Source organism: Myotis lucifugus, unplaced genomic scaffold (assembly GCF_000147115.1).
Source record: "Myotis lucifugus unplaced genomic scaffold, Myoluc2.0 scaffold_231, whole genome shotgun sequence".
NCBI lineage: Eukaryota > Metazoa > Chordata > Mammalia > Chiroptera > Vespertilionidae > Myotis > Myotis lucifugus.
In genome coordinates, this window is record NW_005871279.1 from 308728 (window position 1) to 336480 (window position 27753).

The 27753-nt window shown below is 38.8% G+C and overlaps 1 protein-coding gene across 1 annotated transcript in view; it reads left to right on the top strand.

Annotated features, from left to right (window-relative positions):
- LOC102423914 (ephrin type-A receptor 6) overlaps positions 1-27753 on the top strand; it is a gene marked incomplete at its 5' end in the record, with an annotated part of 354481 nt that overhangs the window by 207512 nt on the left and 119216 nt on the right. Inside the window, one exon of the mRNA XM_023762099.1 lies at positions 21230-21439. Within this exon, the coding sequence (XP_023617867.1) occupies positions 21230-21439 (210 nt within the window). The remainder of the gene's footprint in view (positions 1-21229; positions 21440-27753) is intronic.

Here is a 27753-nt window from a genome sequence, read left to right on the forward strand (position 1 = left end):
TGGACTAGAGAGCATTATGCTAGGGAATAACCATTCAGAGAAAGATAATATCCATGGTCTCATTGTGGAATATAATGACCACTTAACCGGAGACAAAAATAGAACCAGAGATATAGAAGTTTCAAACAGCCTGTCCAACCTATAAGGAAAAGCAGTGGGGGAGGGGGAGTGCCGGGGGGGGGGGAGGAGTGGGTAAGGGGGTAAGAGATCAGCCAAAGGACTTGTATGCATGCATATGAGCATAACCAATGGACACAGACAGTAGCGGGGTGAGGGCATATGCTGGCGAGTGGGAGCAGCAGGGGAGACATCAATGGGGGAAAAAGGAGATTCATGTAATACTTTAAACAATAAAGAATTTAAATTTTAAAAAAAGAAAAGCTTTAAGGGGAAAAAATAGGACAATATGTTCATGAATCTAGGGTAGGCAAAGAATTACCTACATTTCTGGATGTCCAAAGAAAGAAATAGATCTTATGAGTTAAACACAAGGTATCAGTATTAAGTTGTTTTTAATTTTTGTTGAATTTATTGGAGTAACATTGGTTAATAAAATTATATAGGTTTTAAGTGTAAAAAAAGGGGGGGGGGTCTGGCTGGTGTGCTCAGTGTTTAAGCGTCGACCTATGAGCCAGGAGGTTGCAGTTTGATTCCTTGTCAGGGCACATGCCTGAATTTCAGCTCGATCCCCAATAAGGGGCTTGCAGGGGGCAGCCAATCAATGTTTCTCTCTCATCATTGATATTTCTATCTCTCTTCCTCTCCCTTTCTCTCTGAAATCATTAAAAAAAATATTTTTTAAAAATAGTAAAAAAAAAAAAAACATGAAAAATAATCACTAGGGTCAATGTTTTTCATCTCCAGCAGAAGTTACATATTTGAATGTCACTGTATTCATTAAAACATATCTATCTACAAAGACACAGCCATTTTTATTACTTATAAACTGACTGTACTTTGTCTATTTGTACTGTGTTGTATCATTTTTCTTCTTCATTTTCATGAGAATAAACAGTCTCAAGCATTGTTTCTTCAGTTCATTTTTTGCTCCACGTTATTTGGACAAGTTCTGTGTGTATCTTACCTTTCTCTCTTGATCTCATTTTCATGTATTTTTTTCTTGATTCCAGCCCTCTTATTTCAACTGCTCTCAATATTAGCAGTGATGACACATTTATTCTGTGACTGGATGTCCACATTCAATGCCAGAAGCTAAATTCAGCAAAATTGTCAAGTTATTACGGAGCAATACTCCTCACACAATGCAAAATGAAATTCATAGGTGTGTGGGAACATGAGCTATTTGTTTGTTTGTATTTTCTGTAGCCATTTTCAGCTATAAAATAATGTTATGTCTTGTATTCATTGCTCCTGTAAATGTGCCAAACTATTTTGGAATACGTTATCAGGATCATCTATGGTACTTCAAATGCAGATATACTTATGTCTTCCCATTATATTTATTCAAAAACTCATTTTTATCAGATAGGTATTATTATCTAATGATGCTTGGGAGAGGTTTTTATATTTGTATCAGCTATATCCTAGAGCTGAATATAAAGGCAAACAATGTAGCACATAATAAAAGCAAATAATGCCCAGTCTAAATTGCTCCTGAAAATTGGATCAGATGACTGCCACAAGCAAATTAAGAAACGTTAGCTTCAGATATACTTTTTATCCTGCCCAATCATGAACTAATTAAAATATGTTATAAAGAAAAGATAACATATTATCAATTAAATATTTACTTATAAACATCCTACTGCATATTTATGAGTGGTATAATTCATGATTTAAAATTTAAAAACTAATATTTTCCCGTTCTTATGCACCATGTATGTAAGACACCATAGAGGCTGGGAAAGAGTAACTTTTCATTTGGTGGTAGCTACCATTAATACTACTATGAGAATTATATATTTTCTCAGCTTATCTTGGCTCTGCCACTTGCCGGTTGTGTGACCTTCAGACTTGAGCAAGTGACTAACTTTTCTGTGCCTCTGTTTACCCATCTGCAAAATAGGAATATTAACAGTATCTACTTCATACAAATGTTATAAGCATATAGTAGTTGATTATTTTAAAGTTTATAGAATAATGCCTGACACATTGTAAGTGGGAAAGAGTGAGGATTCAAACTCAAATCTCTGGCTCAAAAAGCCATGTTCTAATACATCATGAATTCTACCTTTTTATTAAATCACTTATTACTTCTTCTTATAAGTCCACTGCCATCTCCCATCTATGGGTCCCCTCTGATCATAGAATTTCTATTAAAATAAAAATGAAGGGGGAAAGAGTGCCAGATACTCTCTTTTTACCCTTCTTTAAGTTTCTTACACTTCTTTGTAATCATCTCTTTTATCCCAGAACCTCAAAGTGCTTTATAAACTTTGTCGGACACTTAATCCCCTATGGCAAGCAAAAATAAAAGATATGTATATATCCCTCAGATTCTCAAAGGCGAAACATTTTTAAACTATTTTTGTAGAATTTGATCATCGCAGCTTCTGTGAACACAGAAAAGGAAGTGGCTGAGTGCATTGCATGGTAGGGAAGACCCCCAGGCTCACTAACAGCACTCTGTGCTCCTGGAGGCAGAGGGTGTCCTTCGGGCTCCCACACTATTCGAAAAGGAGTGGTAGCAACACTAAGCACAAGATTACAATCCAGTGCCTGTGGTGGTGGCTGCCTGCGCTATTGCAATGGATTCATAAATCTTATACTGTTTGGGATCCTTATGGGCATTTCTCCAGATATGTATTGTCTGGATAAGTGTGTGTGTTTGTGAGCAATTGTGTGTGTGGAGGGGTGTCGGTGGGTATGTCACTGTGTGTTTTTGCTTTTAGTTTTAAAATAAACTCGAACAGCAAGCTGGCTGCCCGGAAAGTCTGACCTCACTGGTGTGCAGATTTTCCTAACTTTTCCAATTGCACTTAATTCCTAGTGTAAAGTAAGTGTAATCTTGACCTTCATCCCTGGTTGGTCTTTCTCCTCTATACATACAGTTTTCATAAACACTTTTAGTGACACCTAACAGCAGCTTGTGCCTAATCTTTTAAGCCCCATTTTTATAACAGTATTAACAAGCAATTAGTTATAAAAAGAGACAAAATATTTTGAAACTTTGAGATATCATGTGTCAACCATACAAAATTATTCCTTTATTTTATAGCATTTGTTGAATGTAGATTTGTTTATCATAGCATAAAATTCAGTTATATAAAAATAGAATACCAGTGGTTTTAGTTCAAGATGGTATATTTTGTTCTGCTGCAGCTTCTTGCTCCCATCTCAAATCCTTTGACATGAGAGAAAAGATATGCATACATTAATTACATGAGTGAGCAAGGAGTGTCACCCATAAATAACAAATATAAAAAGGGAGAAATTAACAAAAGCAAACAAGATCAGACTGAGTTAAGGGAACCACAGCTCAAGAAAGGATGCTTGGGAGCAAAAAGAAAATGTGGAAGCTGGTGCTGCCAACTGAGGTGAAGATGCAGAGGAGGAGCAGGGAGGGCTGGCAGTTGGGAGACGATGACGAGTTTAATCTGTGTCATGTTACATTTGGGATGCCTATGGAACATGCAGCAAAAATGTTCAGACAGCAATTTGGAATATAAAACTGAAGCTCAGTGGAAAAATCTTTACTAAAGTTAAAGATCTGGGAATCGGTAACATAAATGTGGTTATTAAAGCCAAACCATGATATTTACTAGGAAGAAGTAGAAAAAGGAAAAGAGTTGAGCAAGGTTTTTACTCTGTGGCATGTCAACCTGAGGTGGCAACAGGTCAGCATCCCCAAAGGTAACTAAGAATGAGAAGTCAGAGAGGAGCAGGGAGAGAGGGGGACACGGAATCCCACATCTGAGAGAATAGGGCATTGCAGGCAGGAGCAAGTAAGCAATTGTAGCAAATGCAATAGAGAACTTCTGAAAGACAGAAACTGGAAAGCATCCTTGGGTTTAGCACTTCCGGGGTCCTCAGTTATCTCAAGAGTGCTTTTAATGGTTGATTTCAGACAGAAGCCACATTGCAGAGGGCAAAATGAGAATGGAAGATACATAGGATGTGGGAGGTGGAGACATTTTAGGGGAAAAGTGGATGAGACAGCAAGACAAGAGGAAATCAGGTGCTAGTATACAAAAGAAAAATCAATGGTATCTTTTAAAAATATTTTTCATGGATTTTAGAGAGAGGAAGGGAGGGAGAGAAAGAAACATTGATGTGAAAGAGAAACAGGTGTTGCTGCCTTCCGCATGCACCCCGACTGGGTATCAAGCCCACAACATGGGCATGTGTCCTGACCGGGAATCAAACCAGCAATCTTTCATTGCACAGGACGATGTTCAACCAATTGAGCCACACCAGCCAATATTGAGTGGTACCTTTTAAGATAGAAAAATATTCAGACAATTTATACACTGAGGGATAGGAATCAAAGAAAATACATTGGTAAGGCAAAATATCCCAGGACATGGGAAGGTACAAAATCAAGGACCCTGGTGGAGGATTGACTTTGAGTAGCAGAAGCCTGCGCACACCTTCTAAGGCTGAAGGGCCTGTGTGTGTGGATCTAGAGAGATTTATGAGGAATAAGTATTAAGTTGAAGGAAATGATACCTGACGATGTTGCATTTCTACCTGAAGTAGGACAGGACATGTGGGAGTCCGAGGACAAATTTTAATGAATGTTCAGAATAATTGCTGAAGTTAGAAAGAAAAGTAGCTGGTCAGATGATCCAAGGCAGGATCATCAGGAGCAGGTTCTGCTCCAAGACGACAGTTGTTTCCGGGTCCTAAAAAGGGTGACTAAAAATCTTTACCAAGGTTTTAATGACATGCAACTTAAGTGGCCGGGAAGGGGGTCTCTGGACTGCTGGCCCAATCATTTTTACTTGTTACGTGCACTCTTCCAGCACTCACACCAGACCCCACCTTTGGTCATGGAGAAAGTGACATAATTAACTAGTCAAGCTGACATCAGCTGACATCGCCCCTAACCACTCTGCCTGCCTGCCTCATTGCCCCAACTGCTTGCCTGCCTGTCTCATCGCCCCTAACCACTCGCCTGCCTGCCTGATCGTCCCTAACTGCCTCTTCCTCTGTCCTCGGCGCCGCAGCTTCGTCCGGAAGGACCTCCAGAATGACGTCCAGAAGGTCGTTCAGCTGTCCGGTCTAATTAGTATATTATGCTTTTATTATTATAGATTAAATGGCTTATAGACCTAAAATTCCTAGAACAGTGTCTGGCATATATGAAGGTCTAATAATCTATTACTATTATTATTATTATTATTACATATTTCAAAAGGTGTCACTAAGAGTTTTAAATTAGTTTTTCTGTTACTTCCTGGTATGTTTTTTTCTAATGGCTAAAAATAATTTTAATTGTCACCATTTAGAAAAATCTAGTTATACCTCACGAATATGAATATTTAAATAATACATATAAGTGCATATTATCATTTCAAAAGTAATGTGAGTCATTTGAAGAGTTTCCCTGAACAAATGCAAAGCTAATATTAATTTAAAAAATTAAAGGGACCTTTTAAATATTTATGTACTTAAATTATAAATCTAGTAAAGATGGCATTTTACCTTATGCTAGTTATATATTAATAATGAGAGCTGTATTTTATTAGCACACTTGTCTTATAAAATGTGTTGCACAGAGTTGTGTATGTTGGTATATAAGAGCAAAATTAAACTACAATTAATTCATTTTCTATTCAACAGTAAAAAAAGTGAAGTTGCATTTATCTACCAATACCTATTTTTAAAACATAAAGGTTATGGTTGAATTACATCCCTTTAATTGCATTTTTCAGAAAACTATGTGAAACTTCATGCAGACTATTGTAATTATTTATCACGCTTGTGCCAGCTTAATGCCAAATCCTATTCTTAAAATAATGTGACAGTACACATTTAAATATATGTAAGTATGATGTGCTTGGAACCCAGCATAGGGTTGGCTGAACTTTTAATTTTTAAATTTACCTCTTTAAACATTTAGTACTGTAAATATGCTGTATCATTGTTGTACCTGGTACCATGAAATTGTATTTAATACTTTTCCTTTTCAATTCTCCTTTTTATACAGGATTTTACATTGATTTTTAATTGGTCTGTAATTTGAAGTTATTATGATACATAGAGAAATCCCATGCATTTTCCTGAACTCCTCTATGGTATTCCAGAATCCCCTTTTAGACCATACTAGGGATTTGGAATTTTTAGAACTAAATATTAGACTCCAAATTTGTGTTTCTCAACCATGTCTGCAAATCAGAATCACCATCCTAGAGACATTTTACAAAAGACATATGCAGACCCAAGCAGGTTTATTTTGCAAAAACTTCCACAAGTAACTCTGATGCATTCTAATGATGCTTCATCAAGACCATAGCGCTCTGTGACACCCTGCTCCAAATGCCACACAAAAAGTTTATATTTGTTTTGCTTTATTTAAGTGCAACACATAGTAGCTAGTGTAGATTACCTTCATACAAATCTAAACAAAAATAAATAAATCTAATTCAGTAGTAAGCTTTGCAAGCTAAAGCTATATTATATTCAGATTCACTTTAAGCTCTTAAAATGAAACCCAACTTTTATGTTTCAGAAATCCATATCTACTTTTCTTCCTAGATATTTTTAGGTATATTAGAAATGACATTTTTTAGTTTCCTTATCATTGAAATGTCTGATTTTATTGTTGGTGCCCTCTCCCATCTATAAGTGAAAATGTAACTCTGCCAAGTTTAAGTCCAAATCCATGATCACTACAAAAGAAAACGCCTTGAAGGATTTAGTAAATACTCTATAGGTTATTATAACAATATTTTCAACTGGGGAGGCCACAAGAACTAAAACTTCTATAGAAAAAAAAAAAAGATATTGACTCTTACTTGGACCCTGGTTATTTTAAAACAAGAATGATTTGGTCATTCCTTATTTGGTCATTGTAAATAACCTTAGCCATTTCTTTTTCAAATTCAGGAGTATTTTTAAAAGTCATAGCATAGACAACTTTCTGATTTAGAAACAGAAAAACTGAATTTTAACTTTAAAGCTAAGTTACGGAATTAATCCTCCAAGGACTGTTTTCTGCAAAGTCACTTATAAATCAATAGTTGAGAACTCAGAATGCATTTTCCCATAAATATTTCTTTAAAGATATTACTTAAGTCCTAGGCAGACCTATAAAAGCCTCTTCAACACAGACTACAGCTAAAGGATGTAGCTTCCAATACAGAAGGGGCCAGGAATTTCCTTGAAAAAAAAAATAGAAGTGCTTTCCACCCCTCTACATGACTTCCTTGAGCAAAATTTTTAAAGGCCATTTTTCTGTAGCATTTACTCCTTTCTTCATGTTCTTTGGTGGCACCTCCCTTCCCCTACCCCCACCCCATAGAAGTACCTGTAACCTGGACTCTCCCCCCACCCTAAATCTAAGCTTCCATTCTTTAGTTGGCATAGATCTTAGCTGGATATAAAGTTAGACTAATTAATACTAGTGTGTGATTCATAAATACTTTTTTGCATCTTTTACATGAACTTACAAGCCCAAATATAATTTATTTTACTTTATTCTGTTAGTAACATGTAACACAAAATCTACTCTCTTGACAAATTTTCAAGTGTACAATACAGTACTGTTAAATATAGGTGTGATGTTGTTATAGCAGATCACTAGAGCTTATTCATCTTGCAAAACTGAACCAAAAAGGTGAGAACAAGCAGACAGTGGGTGAGGATATTTTTGCACTAGGGGAACACAGAACTTAGCTCCTCTCTGTTGTTGTAGCTCTTCATACATTCTCATCTTTTGTCCCTTATAAACCAACTAGTGGCCCGGTGCATGACATTTGTGCATGGGGGAGGGGGTGTTCCTCAGCCCGGCCTGCACCCTCTCCAATCTGGGACCCCTCGAAGGATGTCCTACTGCCGGTTTACAGGGATCGGGCCTAAACCGGCAGTCAGACATCCCTCTCGCAATCCAGGACTGCTGGCTCCTAACCGCTCACCTGCCTGCCTGCCTGCCTGATTGCCCCTAACCACTATGCCTGCTGGCCTGCTCGCCCCCAACTGCCCCCCATGCCAGTGTGCTTGCCCCCAACTGCCTCCCCTGCCAGCCTGCTCACTCCCACCTTCCCTCCCCACTGGCCTGCTTGCCCCCAACTGCGCCCCTGCTGGCCTGCTCACTCCAAACTGCCCCCCCCCCCCGCTGTCCTGATCACATCCAACTGACCCCCACTGATGGCCTGCTTGCCGCCAACTGGCCCCACTGCTAGTCTGCTCACCCCCGACGGGCCCCGCCCCCCACCAGCCTGATCACCCACAACTGCCCTCTCCTCTTGGCCTCTAACTGCCTCTACCTCAGCCCCACCACCATGGCTTTGTCCAAAATAATGTCTGGAAGGTCTCCTGGAAGGTCTCCCACTCTAATTAGCATATTACCCTTTTATTAGTATAGATAGAGGCCTGGTGCACGGGTGGGGCCGGCTGGTTTGCCCTGAGGGTGTCCCGGATCAGGGTGGGGGTTCCCTTGGGACGTGGGATGGCCTGGGTGAGAGGCCTGTGGTGGTTTGCAGGCCGGCCACGCCCCCATGGGGTGAGGGTCCCTGCTGGGGGGCCGTGGCCAGCCTGGGTGAGGGGCTGAGGGCTTTTTTCAGGCTGGCCAAGCCCCCCCACCCAGTGGGGACCCTCACCCCATGAGGGTGTGGCCAGCCTGGGTGAGGGGCTGAGGGCTGTTTACAGGCTGGCCATGCCCCCCAGCGACCTAAGGTCCCAGCCCCTCCTTTTTTTCTTTTTTCTTTTCAGCGCCTCCTTGAGCGGAAGCCAGGGTGGCTGGAAGCAGGTACAGTGGGGCCTTGACTTACGAGTTTAATTTGTTCCATGACGGAGCTCGTAACTCAAATTACTCGCATGTCAAATCAAAAAGTGAATGAGTGAGACACGTGATGCTGGGCTGATGTGGTGTTCACTGTGACGTTCGCTGTGCCAACTAGCGGTGGGGTATCTGAAGCTGGCTCGTAACCCGAATTTTAGCTCGCAACTCAAAGCAAAAAATCGGCCGAGAGACGGCTCATATCTCAAAAAACTTGTTAGTCGGGACACTTGTAAGTCAAGGCCCCACTGTATCTGGGATTTATTTATCTTCTATAATTGAAACTTTGTAGCCTTGAGCAGAGGCCACGGCTGGGCCAGGGCAGGCGGGAAGCTTGGCTTCCTCCATCACCAGGGGCAACCCAAGACTCCTGTTCGCTCCAGCTCCGTGGCTGCCGCCATCTTGGTTGGGTTAATTTGCATATTCACTCCTGATTGGCTTTGTGGGAGTGGCTTGTGGGCATCGCGAAGGGATGGCTAATTTGCATGTTTCTCTTTTATTATATAGGATTGCATTTCAGACATCTAATTTTCTCAGAAGGGCCTCTAGCAGCACAAAATTAGGGGGATAAGAGGCTTCCAGTATCCACTGTTCGTATACCTTGATCTTTTATAAACTGCTTAGTAAGTTACATTTCCTGCAAAGCCATTTTATAGCTTGAGTCAGCATTTTGGAAGGAATAATTTTACAAGGTTTCAGCTAACCTTTCTATTTTTGTTGTTTTGTTTTGAGAAGCTGATGCCATTTCTTGTAACTCATGCTTAGTAAAACAAAAAAAAAGTCTTTTGACATACATATGAACCAAACTTTCATTCTTCATTTTAGAGCATAAATGGTCTTTATCCAACAGTGTTCATTGCACCAGATTTGTGAGGAATCTCTGAAAGATGATTTATTTATTGTAACTAAGACACTGTACAATGAATTGGATTCTCTGTAAATGTTTAAGTGATGATGTGCAATTTTTATTCATTCTACTCTAGAATAACAGCTTACTATCTCCTAGGTACAGTACTGTTTATCACTCATTTTCAGGACGCTGAATCACTATAATTGTTTACTGTGTACAAAGGAGTGGTGCACATATTTCAACAAGAAAGTTTGAAGGCTGTAATTTAAATTGTCCACAGACCTTTCATGCTTTGCAAAGCTGTTCTGTTGGTGTTGAGCTCAACATTACCGTGATTCTCCAGTGAAGAACTGGAAAGAAATATAACAGAAATCTTTATGACATACTTAGCCCCCTTTTCTCACTCTACAGCAAAAACATATGAATTTGGTGGTCAAAATTAGAATCAAACCAGAGTCCCACTCAGAAGTGAAAATGGTTGCAAGTGTAATAACTGCTTCTCATTTACTCATGATTTTTTAAAGAATCTCTTATCTTGCCATGAAAAATACTTCAAGAATATCTTACTACTGAGTAAAAGTTTAAAGTACTTCACTTCATTAAGAGAAAAATATGTTTAGTTCAGATCAATCCGGTGAATATCTGTTGAATATCTACTGTGTGCCAAGCATGACGCCAGGCCCTGAGACTTCCAAGATGAACAAGACAAGGTATGCCCTTTATGTTCAAGACAGTGTGGGAGACAGGATGGTTTTAGCTAATGTTGGTGTAGACAGGAGAAACTTGGTCCATCTTTATTTCTCCACTTTCCTGATCTGTCTCCCCCTCCATCCAATCTACTGCAAGTCTTGCTGGCTATACCTCTAAAATAGATCTCAATCCTGATTTAAGCCATCAGTTTCTCTCCCCTGAGTTACTCTAATAGCTTCCAAATGTATCTCTCTGATTCTATTTTCCATACACAAGTCAGAATATATATATCGCTCCCAAACTAAAGTTTTTCTCTAACACCTCATTACTTTTAGAGCAGATTTCAAACTCTTCACCTTAGCTTACAAGACTCTACCTGATTTTTCCTCTGCCTGTCTCTTCTCTCCTCTCCTCTCCTCTCTTTGCTCTTGCTCTTGCTCTCACTCTATTTCTCTCTTTCTCTCAACGAGCTCCAGCCTCTTTGGCTTTCATTTCTTCAGTATCCACTCATTCCTGACTCAAGTCATTTGTATGTGCTGGAAACTGGTCACAGGCTTCAACATGTCATTCTCTTTCATACACATTTTATTTATTTTCTCAATATTTTTAAGTATCTCATTTAATTTTTACCTATTTATTGTCTGTCTCCCTGCCTCTGGTTAAATGTAAGTACAAATGGAGCAGGCACCTTTTTCTTTTGCTTCCCTCTTTGAGCCCAGTAATTAGAGCAATAACTGGCCATCGTAGCTGCCCAAAGAGCACTGTTTGAAAAAAAGGACTTAGGGATTCAGCAAGGACCTCCTAGAAGAGATGATACTTATCATGGAAAACTCAGGTGACAGAAGACTAGAATAGTATTCCTGGAAGAGGGAACTATATAAGCAAAGCACATTAGATATGAAATAACATGCTGTAGGGGTGAAATAAACACACAAAAATATTGAATCAGAAAAAAGTTATAGAACTAGAGACAGGAGCAAGGGTCATAACTTTGTATTGAATACTGTACTCTATTCTGGTATTAAAGGGTCTTAAGCAAATGAGTGACAGGGTGATATTTGTGTTTAAATAGATTTGTTAAATAGATTTATTATATTGAAAAGCATATATATATTTAATGTTGTTAGGTAGTAATGTGATGACAACAGGACAGCATAGCTCTCAAATCCTACATCTGCCCTAAGTACTTGAGGTCAACCTAAGATGAATAGACGCTGAGAGTTTGAAAGTGTCTGTGGGGAACAACTTAGAAGGCAGGGCCTTGGAAACCATCGTCAGGAGCTTGCATTACTGTGGAGACAGTGTGACATGCTCAGATCGGTGGTATTGTGCTCTAGGGTCTTAGGGTCTGGGAGAGCTCTGCAGGTTTCAAAGGAGCAGATACTGTTATGTGTAGCTTTCAAAAAACACCTTCCAATCAGGCTCACCCTCTCTGTCACTTTAAGATCAAGCTCCAGGTTTCTCGGCAGTCAGGTTGAGAAAGCAAAGGAAAAGAAGAATGAAGACAAACTGAATTCTAGCTACTAAGCTCTGAGATGCAGTGTGTAAATATGCCACATTCGCTCTCTTTCATTTGGATCTGCCTTCCTGGGAAAATAACCATATGTCATTAAAATATTCATAGTTTCTTTTTGATTAATCTCTAGTAGGAAGCCCAAAGATATTAAATCTCAGTGCTCTCACATTTTTCTCCTCCCCTCATAAACAATTCAATTCAATTTGAATTAATATTTATCAAGTGCTGACACAAGGCATGGCAGCATAGTGGATGCTGTGATAGAACTGCTGTTTCAAAGGGAGAAAACGAATATCCAACCTTAAGAAAACAGTCTTTTTTATACAATAGGAATAACATCGCAATAGCCGCCAGTGCTCTATAAGATGGTATCAAAAGCTATTTAATTCAGTCACCATTTATTAACCCTCCACCATATTCAAGAAAACCAGTATGTCCTAAACCACACTTGAGGAGGCTATGTTGACAAGGACTAGTGAAAAGAATATAGATTTTGTTTGAAGGAGAGAATTCCTTCATTTGTAGAGAAATAGATATGTGCCATACCTCAAGTATGAATAAATAGGGTTGCTCCTCTCAACCAGACAGATAAATAAATCCTCACTTGTTGGTTTATTTGGAGTGCTCTTTGTTTTTTACTTAGCAGTCTCAGAGCCCTTTTCTTTCTTGCTTTATTATGCCAAATTATGCTTCCCAAACTAGCCTAGACTGGGTCATTACAGCAAAGTTTGGGCCAACTCTTTTTCAGAAAACTCCAATTAATAAGAATAGAGGCTCTGGATTTAGATGGCCTAGATTCAAATCCTGACTTTACCATTTAGGAGGTTATTAAATCTTTTTGTCAATCTGAAACAGGGAAAACGACCTGCAAATCCAACAGTCTGCTGCTTTGAAAGTCAAACTCCTGAGACAGGTTCTGGCTGACAAGGAAAGGGATTTTATTCAGGAGCCGACACCCTGAGGAGACAGCTGGCTCGTGCCTTCAAAGCTATCTCAGCATCTCAGGTGTCCTGGCTGCATTATGTAGGGGAACTGGGGAAGAGGGGAACTGAGGAATTTCTGGCCAAGTGCAGTTTCTCAGCTCTGCTCTCGGATAGTTTCAATGTTAGTTCCTGTATGTGTAGTTTCACTGCTCCGTCTGAAGTTTTACGGCTGATGTCCCAAAACAGGGCATGTAGGCAGCAGTTCTTCTGGCTCTGATATGAATTGTTGACACTTGCCCAATTCTTGGGGTCAGGGTCACACCTTGGCCAGGCAGGAACTGCAACTGCTGATGTCTACAAAATACTCATAAGGAAACTTTTAATACATGAAATTTCTATGAGTTTATTAGTACAACCTATTCTATAATTACTTCCTAATTAGTATATTATCTTTTTCTATCACTGTTACACTTCATTTTGACTATCTATAAGATGAAGATAATAACTATACTTATAGCCCAGAGTTGTTGCAAGGAATAAATAATACCTGTAAATAGCTCATAATTGTGACTGGTTTATAGTGTTTAAAGAATGTTAGCTATTTTTTCCCTAGAATAATGTGGCAACAATTGAGGTATGAGTTTCCAAAAAAATATATAGAACTATTTTTGGAGTTTCTTTTTTATCAAGGCTGAATTTTATAGACACTAGATAGATAGATAGATAGATAGATAGATAGATAAATTTTCTATATCTGTCTGTAGACAGATTGTATTCCCTGGGAAACAAATTATTTAAAGATTCTCATGAAGGAACTTTTTTGGGGACAACTCTCAGGATCAACTCCCATATTTCTATAGCTTCTGCAATTCTGGAAGCTGGTAGTTCTTACCTCAGTCCCTCTCTAGGAAATGCCCTTGACTAGAGAAAGCTATCTTACCCAAGGCCGTGACACTTTTACAGAGGCAGCCTACATCCAATGATTGATTGATGTGGAGTATAAGGACCCAGTCCCCTTTCCTCAACCTGGACCAACTCTGAAGAGTTATCCCAGATCCAGAACATTCCATGGGCTATACCAAGGCTGCTGTTGTTAATGCGCTGCAGTTTAATTTTTCCTGCTGCCCAATCTTATTTTCTTCTGTCCCTCACAGATGTTGATGCTGAGAGTGTGTAACCAAGGACCAACATTTAACAAACATAATGGGTTTTATTACTTCACTAAGTACCTTCTTATACAATACTATCCTTTTTTGTTTGTTCATTCATGTAGCAGAGAAGTGTGTGGAAATAATAGTACAGTTTGGTTTGTGCTCCTGCCTTGATTTGTGTTAAGGCTTCTGCAGTTTTACCTAACAGAGTTTTATACCATTAGTGCAAATGTCAACATAGTGAAAAATGCAAGTGCATGTCTTAGTGCTATTATAAAAATGGTTTTGACCTCATGAACCTTGGAAAAGATTGTGGCCAAATGAATTAGAAATAAATATACTACATTGTATAGTCCCATGAAAGAATGTAGAGAAAGTGGTTTATATTATTTTCAAACACTAAAAGATCATTTTATAATGATGCCACTTATTGTTATTAGAACTATGATTGCTATGTTGCTAATAAGAAAGCAATTAATTCAAGTATTTTCAAGTATTGGTAATAAGAATAGTTAAAATAATTTTAAAATAACTTACCTGAAATAGAAGGGGAGGGAATACTCTTACAATTATTTTACAAAGCCAGATAACAAAGTTAGACAAGGATACTACAAGAAAAGAAAACTACATGCCAATATCCCTGATGAACATACTGGTAGGTGCAAAAACCCTCAACAAAATATTAGCAAACCAAATTCAACAGTACATTAAAAGTATCATACAACATGACCAAGTGGAAGTTATTCCAGGGATGCAAGGGTGGTTCATCATCCACAAATCAATTAATGTGATACATCACATTAACAAAAGAAAGGATAATAATCATATGATCATCTCCATAGAGACAGAAAAATCATTTGACAAAATTCAATATCCATTTATGATTTTTTTAACTCTCCATAATGTGGGTATGGAGGGAATGTATTTAATATAATAAAGGCCATATATGACAAGCCCAGAGCTAACATTATACCCAACTGTGACAAGCTGAAAGCTTTTCCTCTAAGATTAGGAATAAGGCAAAGATACCCATTCTCATCACTATTGTTCAACATAGTATTGAAAGACATACCCAGAGCAAATAGACAAGAAAAAGAATTAAAAGGCAACCTAATTGGAAAGGAAGCAGTAAAACTGTCTCTATTTGTAGATAATATAACATTATATATAGAAAACCCTAAAGACTCCACACACCAAAAAAAGACTTTTAGTTATAAATAAAGCTGCAGGATAAAAATCAATGTACAAAAATCAATATACACTAAGAACAAACTATCAGAAATAAAATACTTAGGTATAAATCTCACAATATAGTACAAGATGTAGATGAGGAAAACTATAAGGCTGATAAGTAAAATCAAAGAACTACATAAATTGAGAGACGTTCCATGCTTATGGACAGGGAGACTCGGTTATTAAAATGTCAGTTCTTACTAAATTATCTATAATTTTAGTGCAGTCCCAATCAAAATCTCAGTAAGTTGTTTTGTGGATACCAACAAGCTGATTCTAAAGTTTATAGAAGTAAAGACCAAGAATGGTTAACACAATATTGAAGAAAAACAAAGTTGAAGGACTGACACTACCTGACTTCAAGATTTATTATAAAGCTACAGTAATTAAGAAAGTATGGTGCAGGTGAAAGAACAGACAAATAGATAAATGGGACAGAATAGAGAGCCTATAATAAACATAGTCAACTGGTTTTTGACAAAGGAACAAAGGCAATACCATGGAGCAAAAATTTGTCTTTTAAAAAATGGTGCTGGAACAATTAGATATCCACATACAAAAAAAATGAATCTAGACACAGAAATTTACATTCTTCACAAAAATAAATTCAAACTGGATCACAGACCTAAATGTAAAATGCAAAATCATAAAACTTCTAGAAGATAAAATAAAAGAAAACCTAGATGATATTGGATATGGCAATGATTTTTTAGATAAAACACCAAAGGCACAATCCAAGAAAGAACAAATTAATAAGCTGGACTTTATTAAAATTTAAATCTTCTGGACTGCAAAAGGCAATGTCAAGAAAATGAGGAGACAAAACACAGATTGGGAGAAAATATTTGCAAAACAAAAGCATCTGATAAAAGATAGCTATCCAAAATATACAAAGAACACTTAAAACTCAAGAAAACAACCTGATTAAAAACAACCCAAAGACCTTAACAGACACCTCACAAAATAAGATATGAAGATAGCCAATAAGTGCATGAAAAAATATCCACATCATATATCATCAGGAAATGCAAATTAAAATGACACACGCTATGCACCTACTACAATGGTCAAAATCAGTAACTTTGATCCAAATGCTGGTGAGGATGTGGAGCAACAGAAACTCTCCATTGCTGGTGGGAATGCAAAATGGAAGATGGTTTGGCAGTTTCTTAACAAAACTACACATTCTCTTACCAAACAACCCAGCGATTGCCATCTTTGGCATTTACTCAAAGAAGTTGAAAACCTAAGTGCACATAAAAGCCTGCAGCCATAAACTGCTATAAACATTCTATAACCACAGATGTTTGTAGAAGCTTTAGTTGTAATTACCAAAACTTGGAAGCAACCAAGATGTCCTTCAGTAGGTAAATGGGTAAATGAACTGTGGTACATTCAGACAAGAGGATATCATTCAGATTCAGCACTAAAAAGAATTGAGCAATCAAGCTATGAGGAGACATGGGAAAAACTTAAATGCATATTACTAAGTGAAAGAAGCCAATCTGAAAAGGCTACATACTGTATAATTCTAGAAAAGGCAAAACCATCAAAACAGTAAAAACAGCAGTGGTTGCCAGGGTTGGGAATGGGGGTGATGAATAGGTGGAACACAACAGATTTTTAGGGCAGTGAAAATTCTCTGATGCTATAATGGTGGGTACAGGTGATTACACATTTGTCCAAACCCATAGAATGTTCAACACTAACAATGAAGCCTAATGTAAACTTTGGGTGATTATAATGTGTAAGCATATGTGCATCAATTGTAACAAATGTACCATTCTGGTTTGAGGTGTTGATAATGGGGGAGGATTTACATGTCTGTGAGTAGAACATATATGAGAAATCTCTTACTCTTAATTTTGCTGTGAGTCTAAAATTGCTCTAAAAATAGTTGTACTTAAAAAAAGAAATAACTTTGTGCTTTGTTATTCAGAATAAATAGGAAATGAAATTTCAACCTGGTGTTAAATAATTATTTCTCCTTATGATATAAGGGTTTATGATTTTTTCAGGAAAGTGAGAGAATTTTCTGGCTCATTAAAATTACAAAAACTACATGTAATTATAAAAACAATGAGGTTTCATTAAATAACTAGAGGCCTGGTGCTCGGATTCATGCACCGGTGGGGTCCCTTAGCCTGGCCTGTGCCCTATCACAATCCAGAACGCCTCTGCGGATGTCGGAGAGCCAGTTTCAGCCCAATCCCCGCAGGCCAGGCCAAGGAACCCCACCGGTGCATGAATCCAGGCACTGGGCCTCTAGTATGCATATAAGATCTTTGGTTAATCTCTTCCCGCCCTTCCCTCTGAGATTCATCAGTCTGTTCCATGTTTCCATGCCTGTGCGTTGAGCATCTGCCCCCTGGTGGTCAGTGCGTGGCATAGCTACCAGTCGAAGGATCAGACGGTCACTTAGGCTTTTATATGTGTAGATAATTATTATTATTAAAATAAATCAGGAGCTGCTCTGTGTTTATATGTGATTCTCACTACAGCTCTGACTTATTCTATTCTCATCGTACAGATAAGGAAACTGAGGCATCCCTTAGTTTTCAGATGGTCCATTAATGTTACCTACTATGTAGAAATTCTACATTGACAAGAGCTGTGACACCAGGAAACTTCATTTTCTAATAGGTAAAAGAACAACCTCTTGAAATTTAGTGTAATCCTTTCTTGGCCAAAAGAACTTATGCTTTCAATTCTACTCAAAGGCTTTGAGATTCCTAATAGAAGAGAGGTAGGAAGAGCACATGATAAAAGAGACAGATTTCATCTAATAGTACACTGTCTAAGAAGATGGATTGGGAACATAAAGAGCTAATAACACCGAACATTTTCTTTGCTAGGTTATCTTTTATACATTAATTATACAGAAGAGGCTGCTTAAATGGGGACTCTCACCGTAGAATGTTTCTTTTAAGAGAGGGCTCTTTTCCTTACTCTGCACTTGAGTTGGGTGATGGTATCAGAGAGCTATCAGGGAGATAAGTTGATATAGTAAGAAAAAGTTTATTTCATTAGTAGTTTAAGCTTATTCATTTAACTGACCAATGAATCATCATTGTATAGGAGACTGTGGTCTGCTCAAATCATCCCTATGTCTAAGCTACTCTATAGTTTTAAATCAGATATCCATGAAAACTGCTTAACTTTGCAAAATTTAAGATATTCTTATTTATGCTTCTACCATATTGTATAAGGTAATAATGCCCTATAATCTCTTACTAGATATTCATTTTTAATATCATTCAGAATAAATGACACCTGATATGTAAAACCAACTTGAGAATTTTTCATGTTTTTCACTAAAGACAACAATCTTCACTAAAGACAACAATCTCCAAATAACTACATAAGACAATATGCATTATTTTTCAAACTTAAAATGTTATTTTCATTTTCTCTAATTTCTAGGGTACTATTTGTATCTGGTCTTATTGGTGTACAAATCTTGCACGGATGACAAGAGGATGTTTTTTCCCTTAAAAAATTCTGTATTATTTTTAAATCAAGGTGAGAGGAATAAATAATGAAGGGATTGACTACTACACCCCAGTTGCTGTGCCTGGCTTATTACCCATATTTCATTTAATCTTTCCAACTGGGAGCTAAAATAGACCTTTTTTCAGTCAATTCCTAACAACTTCTTGCTCTATATAATGAAAGAATGGGGGAAATGTAGCTATTTTCTGTGTGTGTGTGTGTGTGTGTGTGTGTGTGGTTTTTTTCTTTCTCCTACAGCTTTCCTAAACTTGTTTGTTTATGCAATCAATTTTTCTTTTTCCTCAGTGATCTTTTTTACCATACTTCCATTTATCACACAACTTTCATCCCACCCTAGGTGTTGCTGCCTCCTGCCCACCTGTATGGCCGGTTCAGAGCCCACAGCTGTGGAAACTGAATTCTATTTTCTTGCTTGTCATTGCTATTACCTTATTTGACTTTATTTCCCTCTTAAATTTTTTGAAATTATTTTTTCTGGAAGTTGATTTGGTTGGTTCCCTTCTATCCTTTATCTTTTATCTTTCATCACTTCCACCTATATTTTTCTTTCCTTTAAATGTCAAACAAATACATTTTGTTATAAACATAGTCAATGGTCAGCAAACTTGATGCTCACATTCATTGGATCCAGTGAAATAAGTTCAAAGACCATGGCGACCCCGAGCCCCGAGGGTGGCTGCGGAGATGGCCTGCTGGACACTCAGGCGCTGGGGGAGGGCGGGGCGGCAGGGGTGGGGGGGAGCCCCCTGGTGCCTGGACTTCACGGAGGGGGGCGAAGCGCCTGTTGACTCTCCAGGTCAGACTGCATTCTGCACAGCTGTCCTGGACTTGGGGGAGCGGGGAAAGGGGGGGCGGCTGACCCCAGAGACGCTGGTTGAGGCTAAGGAGGAGCCCGTGGAGGTTCCCCAGGACCTGCCTGTGGCCGTGGCCGAGACAGTACCCAGGAGGCCCGGCCCAGGCAGCCCAGAGCGAGCCCCGGCCCAGCCTGGAATTGCGCTGGAGCAGAGCTCCCTGCCCGGCATGGCCCACTGAGCGGGATGGCGGAGCTGGAGCTGGAGAAGGAGCCAGGAGGGGGCGGCGCGGCCCTCGCCGGAGAGCCTGTGGGCGCCCGCGGCCATGTGCTCAGGGAGGTGCTGGCCCGCCCCTTCCTGGATCCGCTCAAAGCCTGCGCCTCCCGCGGGCGCTGAGCCCCAACAAGTTGGCTGCGGACGGAGGAGGAGCGCGTGTTCGCCCTGAGTCCTCCCTGGAGCACGTGGCCGCCGTGGAGCTGGACTTCCGGTTGCGCCGGCCGAGGAGCAGCGGCAGGACGTGGAGCTGGACTTCCGGATGCTTCGGCAGCTGCAGGACTAGAAGCCCGGGAGCTGGTGAAGCTGCAGCGGTGCGAGTCCCAGTGAGCCCCTGCCCTGCCGACACCGGTGCGGGGAGCGGGGAGCTGGAGCGGGTGAGAAAGAGGCACAAGGGCCTGAGGAGGAACCAGATCCCCTCGTGGGGACGGGAAAGCGAGCGGGAGGAACCAGCCTTGGGACGAGCACGCAGCCCCGTGGGACGTCATGTCATGAGCCGGCCGAGGAGGAGGAAGAAGGGGCGGCGAGCAGGAGCAGGCGGCCAGCGGCTGGACCAGGCCCTCTTCCTCACCGGGCAGGACACGCTGAGGGCCCTCCGGTTCTCGGACAGTTGTGGGGGGTCCAAGCCGAGGGAGGCTGCGCGGGTACCTGACGCCCACGGGCGCTGGCCGAGGCCGAGGCCTGTCTCTCAAAGGCCCCGGAGAAGGAACCGCAAATGGCCGCCAAAGCCGGGAAGACGAGGTGGGCTTCCGGCCAGGGCCCAGGCCGGCGCCCGCTCCCTCCTGTGTGCTGCTCCTGGAGGTCAGGGCCCGCTCCTCCCCCGGCGCTTCTTCGGAGGACTCGTGTGACCAAGGTTACTGGTTCCAAACACACCCCCTTCCATGTTTTATAGAGAGTGAGTGAGAAGGAGGAGTGAGGGCAAGCGAGCCTGGTGCAGTGATGGCGCCGCTGGGGCCGTCTGGTTCGGGTCTTGGCGCGTAGCCTGCCGGGCAGCCTCTACCCGCTCCATTTGTGCCTGCATGGCTGTGACAGTACCACGCTAGCTCTTTGTGAGCTTTTACACCAACTGATTTTAGTCTTCACCTTCCTCCACTCCCCCTCTGCCACGCCATTCTGGCCTCCCAGCCCCTGGGCCGCAGGCCGTGGGGCTTGGCAGGGGCCTCCCGGGGACGTTTTGCAAATGGAACTCTGCCGCGTGGGCCTGTGGTTGGTGTTTGTACTTGGATTTTGGTAATACCAAGCGTTATTCAATATATCGAGTTCTTTTTTAACTAAAAAATAATAATAAGTAAAAAACAAGTGCAAAGATTTTATTTAATACCCCCCCCACACACACACACACACACACTATATTAACTCAATGTCAACAATTGTGATTCTCTTTCAGAAACATGATGGCCACTTCACAGTCATCCAGCTGGTGGGTATGCTTCGAGGCATTGCATCAGGAATGAAGTATCTCTCTGATATGGGTTATGTTCATCGGGACCTAGCCGCTAGGAATATATTGGTCAACAGCAACTTAGTGTGCAAAGTCTCGGATTTTGGTCTCTCCCGGGTGCTGGAAGATGATCCAGAAGCTGCCTATACAACAACGGTAAGTGTACATGTGCTTTTCTAACATAGTTCGTTTGCTTTTATTGCTTTTAATGTCATTAGTGTCCTTCTGCTTTTGTTTTTTTCTCTAATTTTCTGCTCCTGGCATTTTCCCAATTTAACATCTTTAGTTGAAACATCTTTTCTTCATCTCATTTAAAACAAAACCTTCTTATATTTCACTTTTATTTCTTCCATTGTACTGGGACTTTATTTAAACATATTCCTGAGGTCCATGCCTTCACACAAATCTGCCTTTGCCTGGGATATTTTTGATGCTTCATAAATTATCTCCTTTCAGTGGAGTTCTGTGCGTTGAAGAATGGTGCAACCAATTAGGTCAGTGATAGTGACGAGGCAATGGTTATGAAATGACTGTTTTTTTCCTCACAGCAAATGCTTTGGAATGATCTGATCATACTTAAAAATGAACAAGATAGGTTTCTCTGGAGATATAAAAGTGCACTCTCAACCTTTCCTTGAACAATTCTTGGGGAAAATGTGAACACGAATAAAAGACTAAAACTTTAGAGCCAAGGTGTTGTATGTCAATTATATTATCGTAACTTAACTCAAGAATATATTGTTTAAGCATTTCTGATCACCTCAAAACCATTTCATTCCACTGATCATTGCGGTGATTGTTTTAAGAGTTCAGTCTCAAAATCTCTCTTCCGTTATCTTAAAGCTAACAATTTATAGAATTATACTCTGTTCTGTTACTTTTTAAACAAAACCCCTACCATTGGCTCATTTGATAGCTTCAACGAGAAATAACTCAGTAAAATTATTCAAGATGTTTTATTCTCTTCTCTTTTTCTAACCTTACACTTTATGCTAAAAGACACAAATCCATTATTTAGTTCCCTTTTATTTCATTTTCTATGAGATTTTTTAAAATTTCACTGTAAAAAATTACCTCAGATTGGATGCAAGTTTAATATAATGAATGAAAGAGGTTATGCCCTTACTATGTTTGCTTTGTAGAAATGGTCTGTATTAATTTATCAGTGATATTTTCATTAATTTATCCAACAAAGAAATACAGTTCTAAGGAAAATAAATTAATCTCTCAGAGTCTGATGTGTAAGGGAGCAGTATCTATTGATCTTTTAATTTGACCAAAAAAAAAAAAAACTTCATAAAAATAAGTCTATCAATTGAAAATAAATTATTTATTTAGAAAAAAAACAGTCTTTCAACTCCATTTTCTAATTGGGAATGTCATAATTCTTTTTTCCAAGAACTTTATTTCTTCTCTTTTATGTTTATAACTGTATAACTTGAAGCAACTTTTCAAGTTATAGAACAATTCATACAAGATTTTTCTCTTATGCATATTATTTCCAACATTAGAGAATAGTGTTTAAAGTTATATATTATTATAAAACATAATATTTTCAAAATTGCAACAAATACTATCTATAAAAGTAATAAAATAAAATAGGAAATAAAAAATAAATAGGAAATAATACTAGATTCTTTGACTGTATGCTTATATAGATATACTTAAAATCCCTTATTAATATTTCAACTGATTTTTAAGAGAAGAAGCTCATAACTAAATATAGAACACTAATAAAATTGGCAGGGTAACCCACATCTTGAAGTATGTATATGTTTTGCATAGTCAGATTTGATATATATATTCTAGGCATATTCTCTGTCTGATATGATTGCAGAGGCCTAGAAGCCTAGACCAGTACAATCTTAATTTTAATTTGACTACAGAATTAAACATCAAATTAAGTAACCAGTATATTAACACTCTAAAGAATGCTTCTTAAAAGCTATAGATGATGCCTCAATTAAGAAATGTCCCTGGATTTAACAGGTATCAATTGAACAGCAAATAATGTAATCAAGCACTTTTTTTTAATCTCAGAAACACCTAACTGTTCAGGGTGTCCCGGGGTACAAAATATCATACACTGATTACTCAAAGTTTAATGAACATGGACATTCACTGCTTACAATGGCAGAGCTCTACCCTTTGACAGGGTAGAATGACTGATGCTTCCTTGCTTTAAGTATGTCATAAAGGTCTGAAAAAGAAATATGGAAGTACAAAAAAAACAGAGGTCTGGAGAAGGCGTCACAAAAAAAGATAAAATTTGAACCATATATTAAAAGATTTAAAAGATTTCATTAGACAGAGAATTGGGGGAGAGGTCCAGAGAGAGGAAACAGAAAGATGAAAAGATATGCAAATTTGGGGAAGTAAATGGCCACGTTGATGAAACCGTGGACAGTTTGGAATAAGGGTGAGGAACAGTGGAGGGGTTGTGAAGGTGGTTGGGTGGTACTTAAAGAAATATGGAGGTTTTTCTATAGCAAGAGATAGACATTGATTGATTTAAATAGGAGAATAACAAAATGCATGCATGTCTTAGAAGATGTTATTGACAACAGTATGAAAAAGGAAGGGGAAGAGTGAGAAGGGGAGGGGATGAAGGACAGGAGGACTGATAACCAGGAGACCAGTTAAGGCATTGCTGCTATGGCTCAGAAAGGCTATATGGGTTTAAGTCATAGGTACTGTGTCTGTCTCAACTTAATGCCAGATTGAGCATTGGCATTCTGCTGAAATTTTGTGTAAAATTTTCAGGACTTTATATAAATATACTTAGGCTCCAGATACTTTTATTTCCTGTTAAAAAATAAAATGAAATGGTTAGAAAACTGCCTACTGAAGATATATCTCAATTCAAGCAAATCCTGAATAATAAAATGCAAAAGAAGAATGGTCATTTATTTTAAAATGATTCTTTGTTTTATAAAAATATTTATAGCAAGGTTCATTGATATGTTTTTTTAAAGTATGACTTCATTTTTTAAAGTTACGTTTCTTAGAACATATCTTTTACCCGAAATTGTTTTGATTTTTTTCTCTTGCTGTGTAAGTGTAATTGCTATTTCCTCATTATTTGTAAATGGTTTTATAATCTGTGTTAAGAATGGTTAGGAGGTAAGGGAGGAAAGTGGAGGGTTTTGAATCAGGAAGACATGGAAAAATATTTTTTTTAAATCTTCTTTAAGAAAGTACTAGTAATTCTTAGAGCAGTATGCAACATGGACATTTTCCATTAAGATGACTTTACCAATTTGGAGAGCCACTTATCACAGCAAAGAGCAGTAAGAACTGATTAAAAGACAGGCTGAAAGTGGTCTCTCCCTCCCAGGAGCTTGCCGGTGCCGCCCCCTCCTCCCACTTCTTTCCCCACAGGTATGCATCTCCTAAACTCTACAGGATTCCATGAGGCTTGCAACCAGGACAGCAATGGATAGCTGCAGTTCACCCTGGGCAAACCTCCCGAACCTGTCCCCAAGGCCCTATTTCTCTGGCTTCTTGATGAGCCAAAGCAGACCAGCCTAGGCTCATTTCCCAGCCCTTTCTTTCTTTTTTTTTCTTTAAAATATATTTTTATTGATTTTAGAGAGGAAGAGAGAGATAGAAACATCAGTGATGAGAAATTGATTGGCTGCCTCCTGCATACCCCCCTACTGGGGATTAAGCTTGCAACCTGGGCATGTGCCCTTGACCAGAATTGAATCCAGGACCATTCAGTCCGCAAGCCAACACTCTATCCACTGAGCCAAACCAGCTAGGGCTCCCAGCCCTTTCTTCCTTTACATCCCCAGCTTTAATAAACAGCCTCTAAACTTAAAAAAATAAAAATAAAAATAAATAAAAGACAAGCTGGAAAGATGGGTGACCAGTGTGAGTCCAGTACTATTTATTATACTGCACTGGTCAGTCAGCACGTGGCAGATAAACAGAGGCTGAAAGAGATGTGACAAGACAGATTACTCTGCTAAACTCTGCTGATATGAGTCCATTCGCACCCTACTTAGAAGACATACATGTAATAAACATGAATTTATTATTTACATTATAAAATACACTAAAGTAAATAAAAGGATGAGAATTATGAGTACACATAAATAGAATTTCTTCCTACAACTTAAGAGTGTTTTGCATATACTGCTTTAGGTGTGAGACATGCTTTAAGGCACTATTTCTTGGAGGGTCAATAACAACAACAAAAAAGGGGGGGGATTTTTTTTTTTGGAAGAGTTATTTTTAATTAAATTTTGGGGGGTCACATTGGTTAATAAGATGGGTTTCAAGTGTACAATTCTATGATACATCATCTGTATATTTCATTGTGTGCCCACCACCCAAAGTCAAATCTTCTTTCATCACCATACACTGATCCCCTTTACTCTTTACCATCCCCTTCCCTCTTCTCTCTGGTAAATGCCATACTGTTGTCTGTGTCTATGAAAATTTGTCATAAAGGGATTATTGAGAGTGGAAAAATGCCTATACAGAGAGAGGACCAAGAGTAACCAAATACAGTTAAACATAGTAAAACCAATAGATGTGTGAACACCAAAGAAAGCAGCATGATGGCTACAGCAGTAGTAGCAGATTTTCCTGGTAAACCCTGTATTAAAATACATTGAGCCTTTGCAAAGGGACCTTAAGAACTGGTAATGACATGAAAACTAAGAAATGTGCACTGTGGGCTAAATATAGAAAAAATTTCACAAAAATAGGATCTAGCTGAGGAGTAGGCCTTGCTTTTACATGCCAATTCTATGAAAGCATACCAGTCACTTAGCGAGAGGAAGTTAGTGAATGATTATGAACCACAGCTAATGATACATATACAATAAGCAATTCGTGGCTAATTTAATCTGCATGAAATTTGCTGAGTTTGGATTGTTCTCCTCTGATTATATTGTTTCCTATCTGGTTATAATTTCAATGCTAAGAAATCTCTTCCTTTTCTGAATTTGTCACACTTTTCCATGGACAGCTGCTTTCTATCCTGTTGCAGAGCAGGGATTCTCTCATTGGAATGCCACTAAGTAACCAGACTTAAACATAGTTTGAAATGTAAAGCTTCTTTGCTCACAAGTAGGAAAATGAGATCTTACTTACCTAAAATATAAATTGAAAGATGTGTTATGGCTCACACTTATCTATTTAAGTTTTATTTAAAATATAATGCCAGCTGCTATTTAAATTTTTAAAAATTAGAATAATTCCTTTTCTTATATTTTAAAGATCAAGACAAAATGGAAGAATCAGTGTATCACCATATCTGCTAGAAGTTAAGATTTGATTCTAACTTTCAGTTGTGTTCGTTTTGTGTTACCCAAGGTGAATTTTGTTTTTTAATTTGACAACAGCAATTCCATACAAGTACTTTGAAATTCAGAACTTCATTTTGGTAACATATAATGTGCATAATCACAGTTCTGTTAACTTGTCAGTCTATTTACTTTGCATTCATAAGACCTCTTCCAAGCTCCAACTCTTAAACTTCCTCTATTCTACATAAAATATGAGAAAAGTCAAATCTCCTGTCGTCTAAGAAGGCATAGTCTATAGTCAACATGTAGATAATTATCCTATATAATAAAAGACTAATATGCAAATTGTCCCATTGGGAGTTCGACCAGGAGACCTGGAGTTCAATCACTTGCTATGATGTACGCTGACCACCAGGGGCAGCACAGAACATGGCAGGCAATGGGGCGCTGAGGGAGTGAGGGAAGGAGGAGGTGGGGAGGCAGGGAACCTGATTGGCCCTGATCACCGGCCAAGCCTAGGGACCCTACCTGTGCACAAATTTCATGCACCAGGCCTCTCGTAGCAAATAATGTAGCAATAGGAGGGGGACATATTTGCATGTACATTTTAAAGTTGGAGAGAGATCTGAGCAACCTTCTTCCTTTACCTAATTCAAGTGTTTATAAATTGGCCTTACTTTTGACATGAATTTTTAAATCGTAAGACATGCCCAGGTTGAAAAATAAATATTTTTAATAAAAGTGAAATAAAAATTATTTTAGATCATTCACTGTTCTATCTTTAACTACTTTAACATAAGTAATTGAGATTTGCCTAGAGATCACATTTAACCTGCTAGTTAAACATACTCAGAATTTTCACTCATTTTTGTCTCATTTAAATAAAAGTGGTAACTGTAAAAGGTTATACAGTAAGAAAAAATTTGAATGCTTTCATTTAAAAATCATGTACTAATGGATTCACTGAATAAAAGGACTTGTACTAAAAATGTTTCTGATTTCTTGAAATTTAAAAAATAACTTCTTATTCTTCGAACTCCTATTACAGGATTATCTGTCCATTGGATCATTAATGGTAGAGGTGACATTGTGCTAACATATAACATTTCATCAAATGCATCTTACATGTCTACCTTAGGTAAACCAGGCTCAACCTGAAGAATAACTTTTACTTCAATTGTTTCTTAAGATTTAGCCAAGCTAAAAATA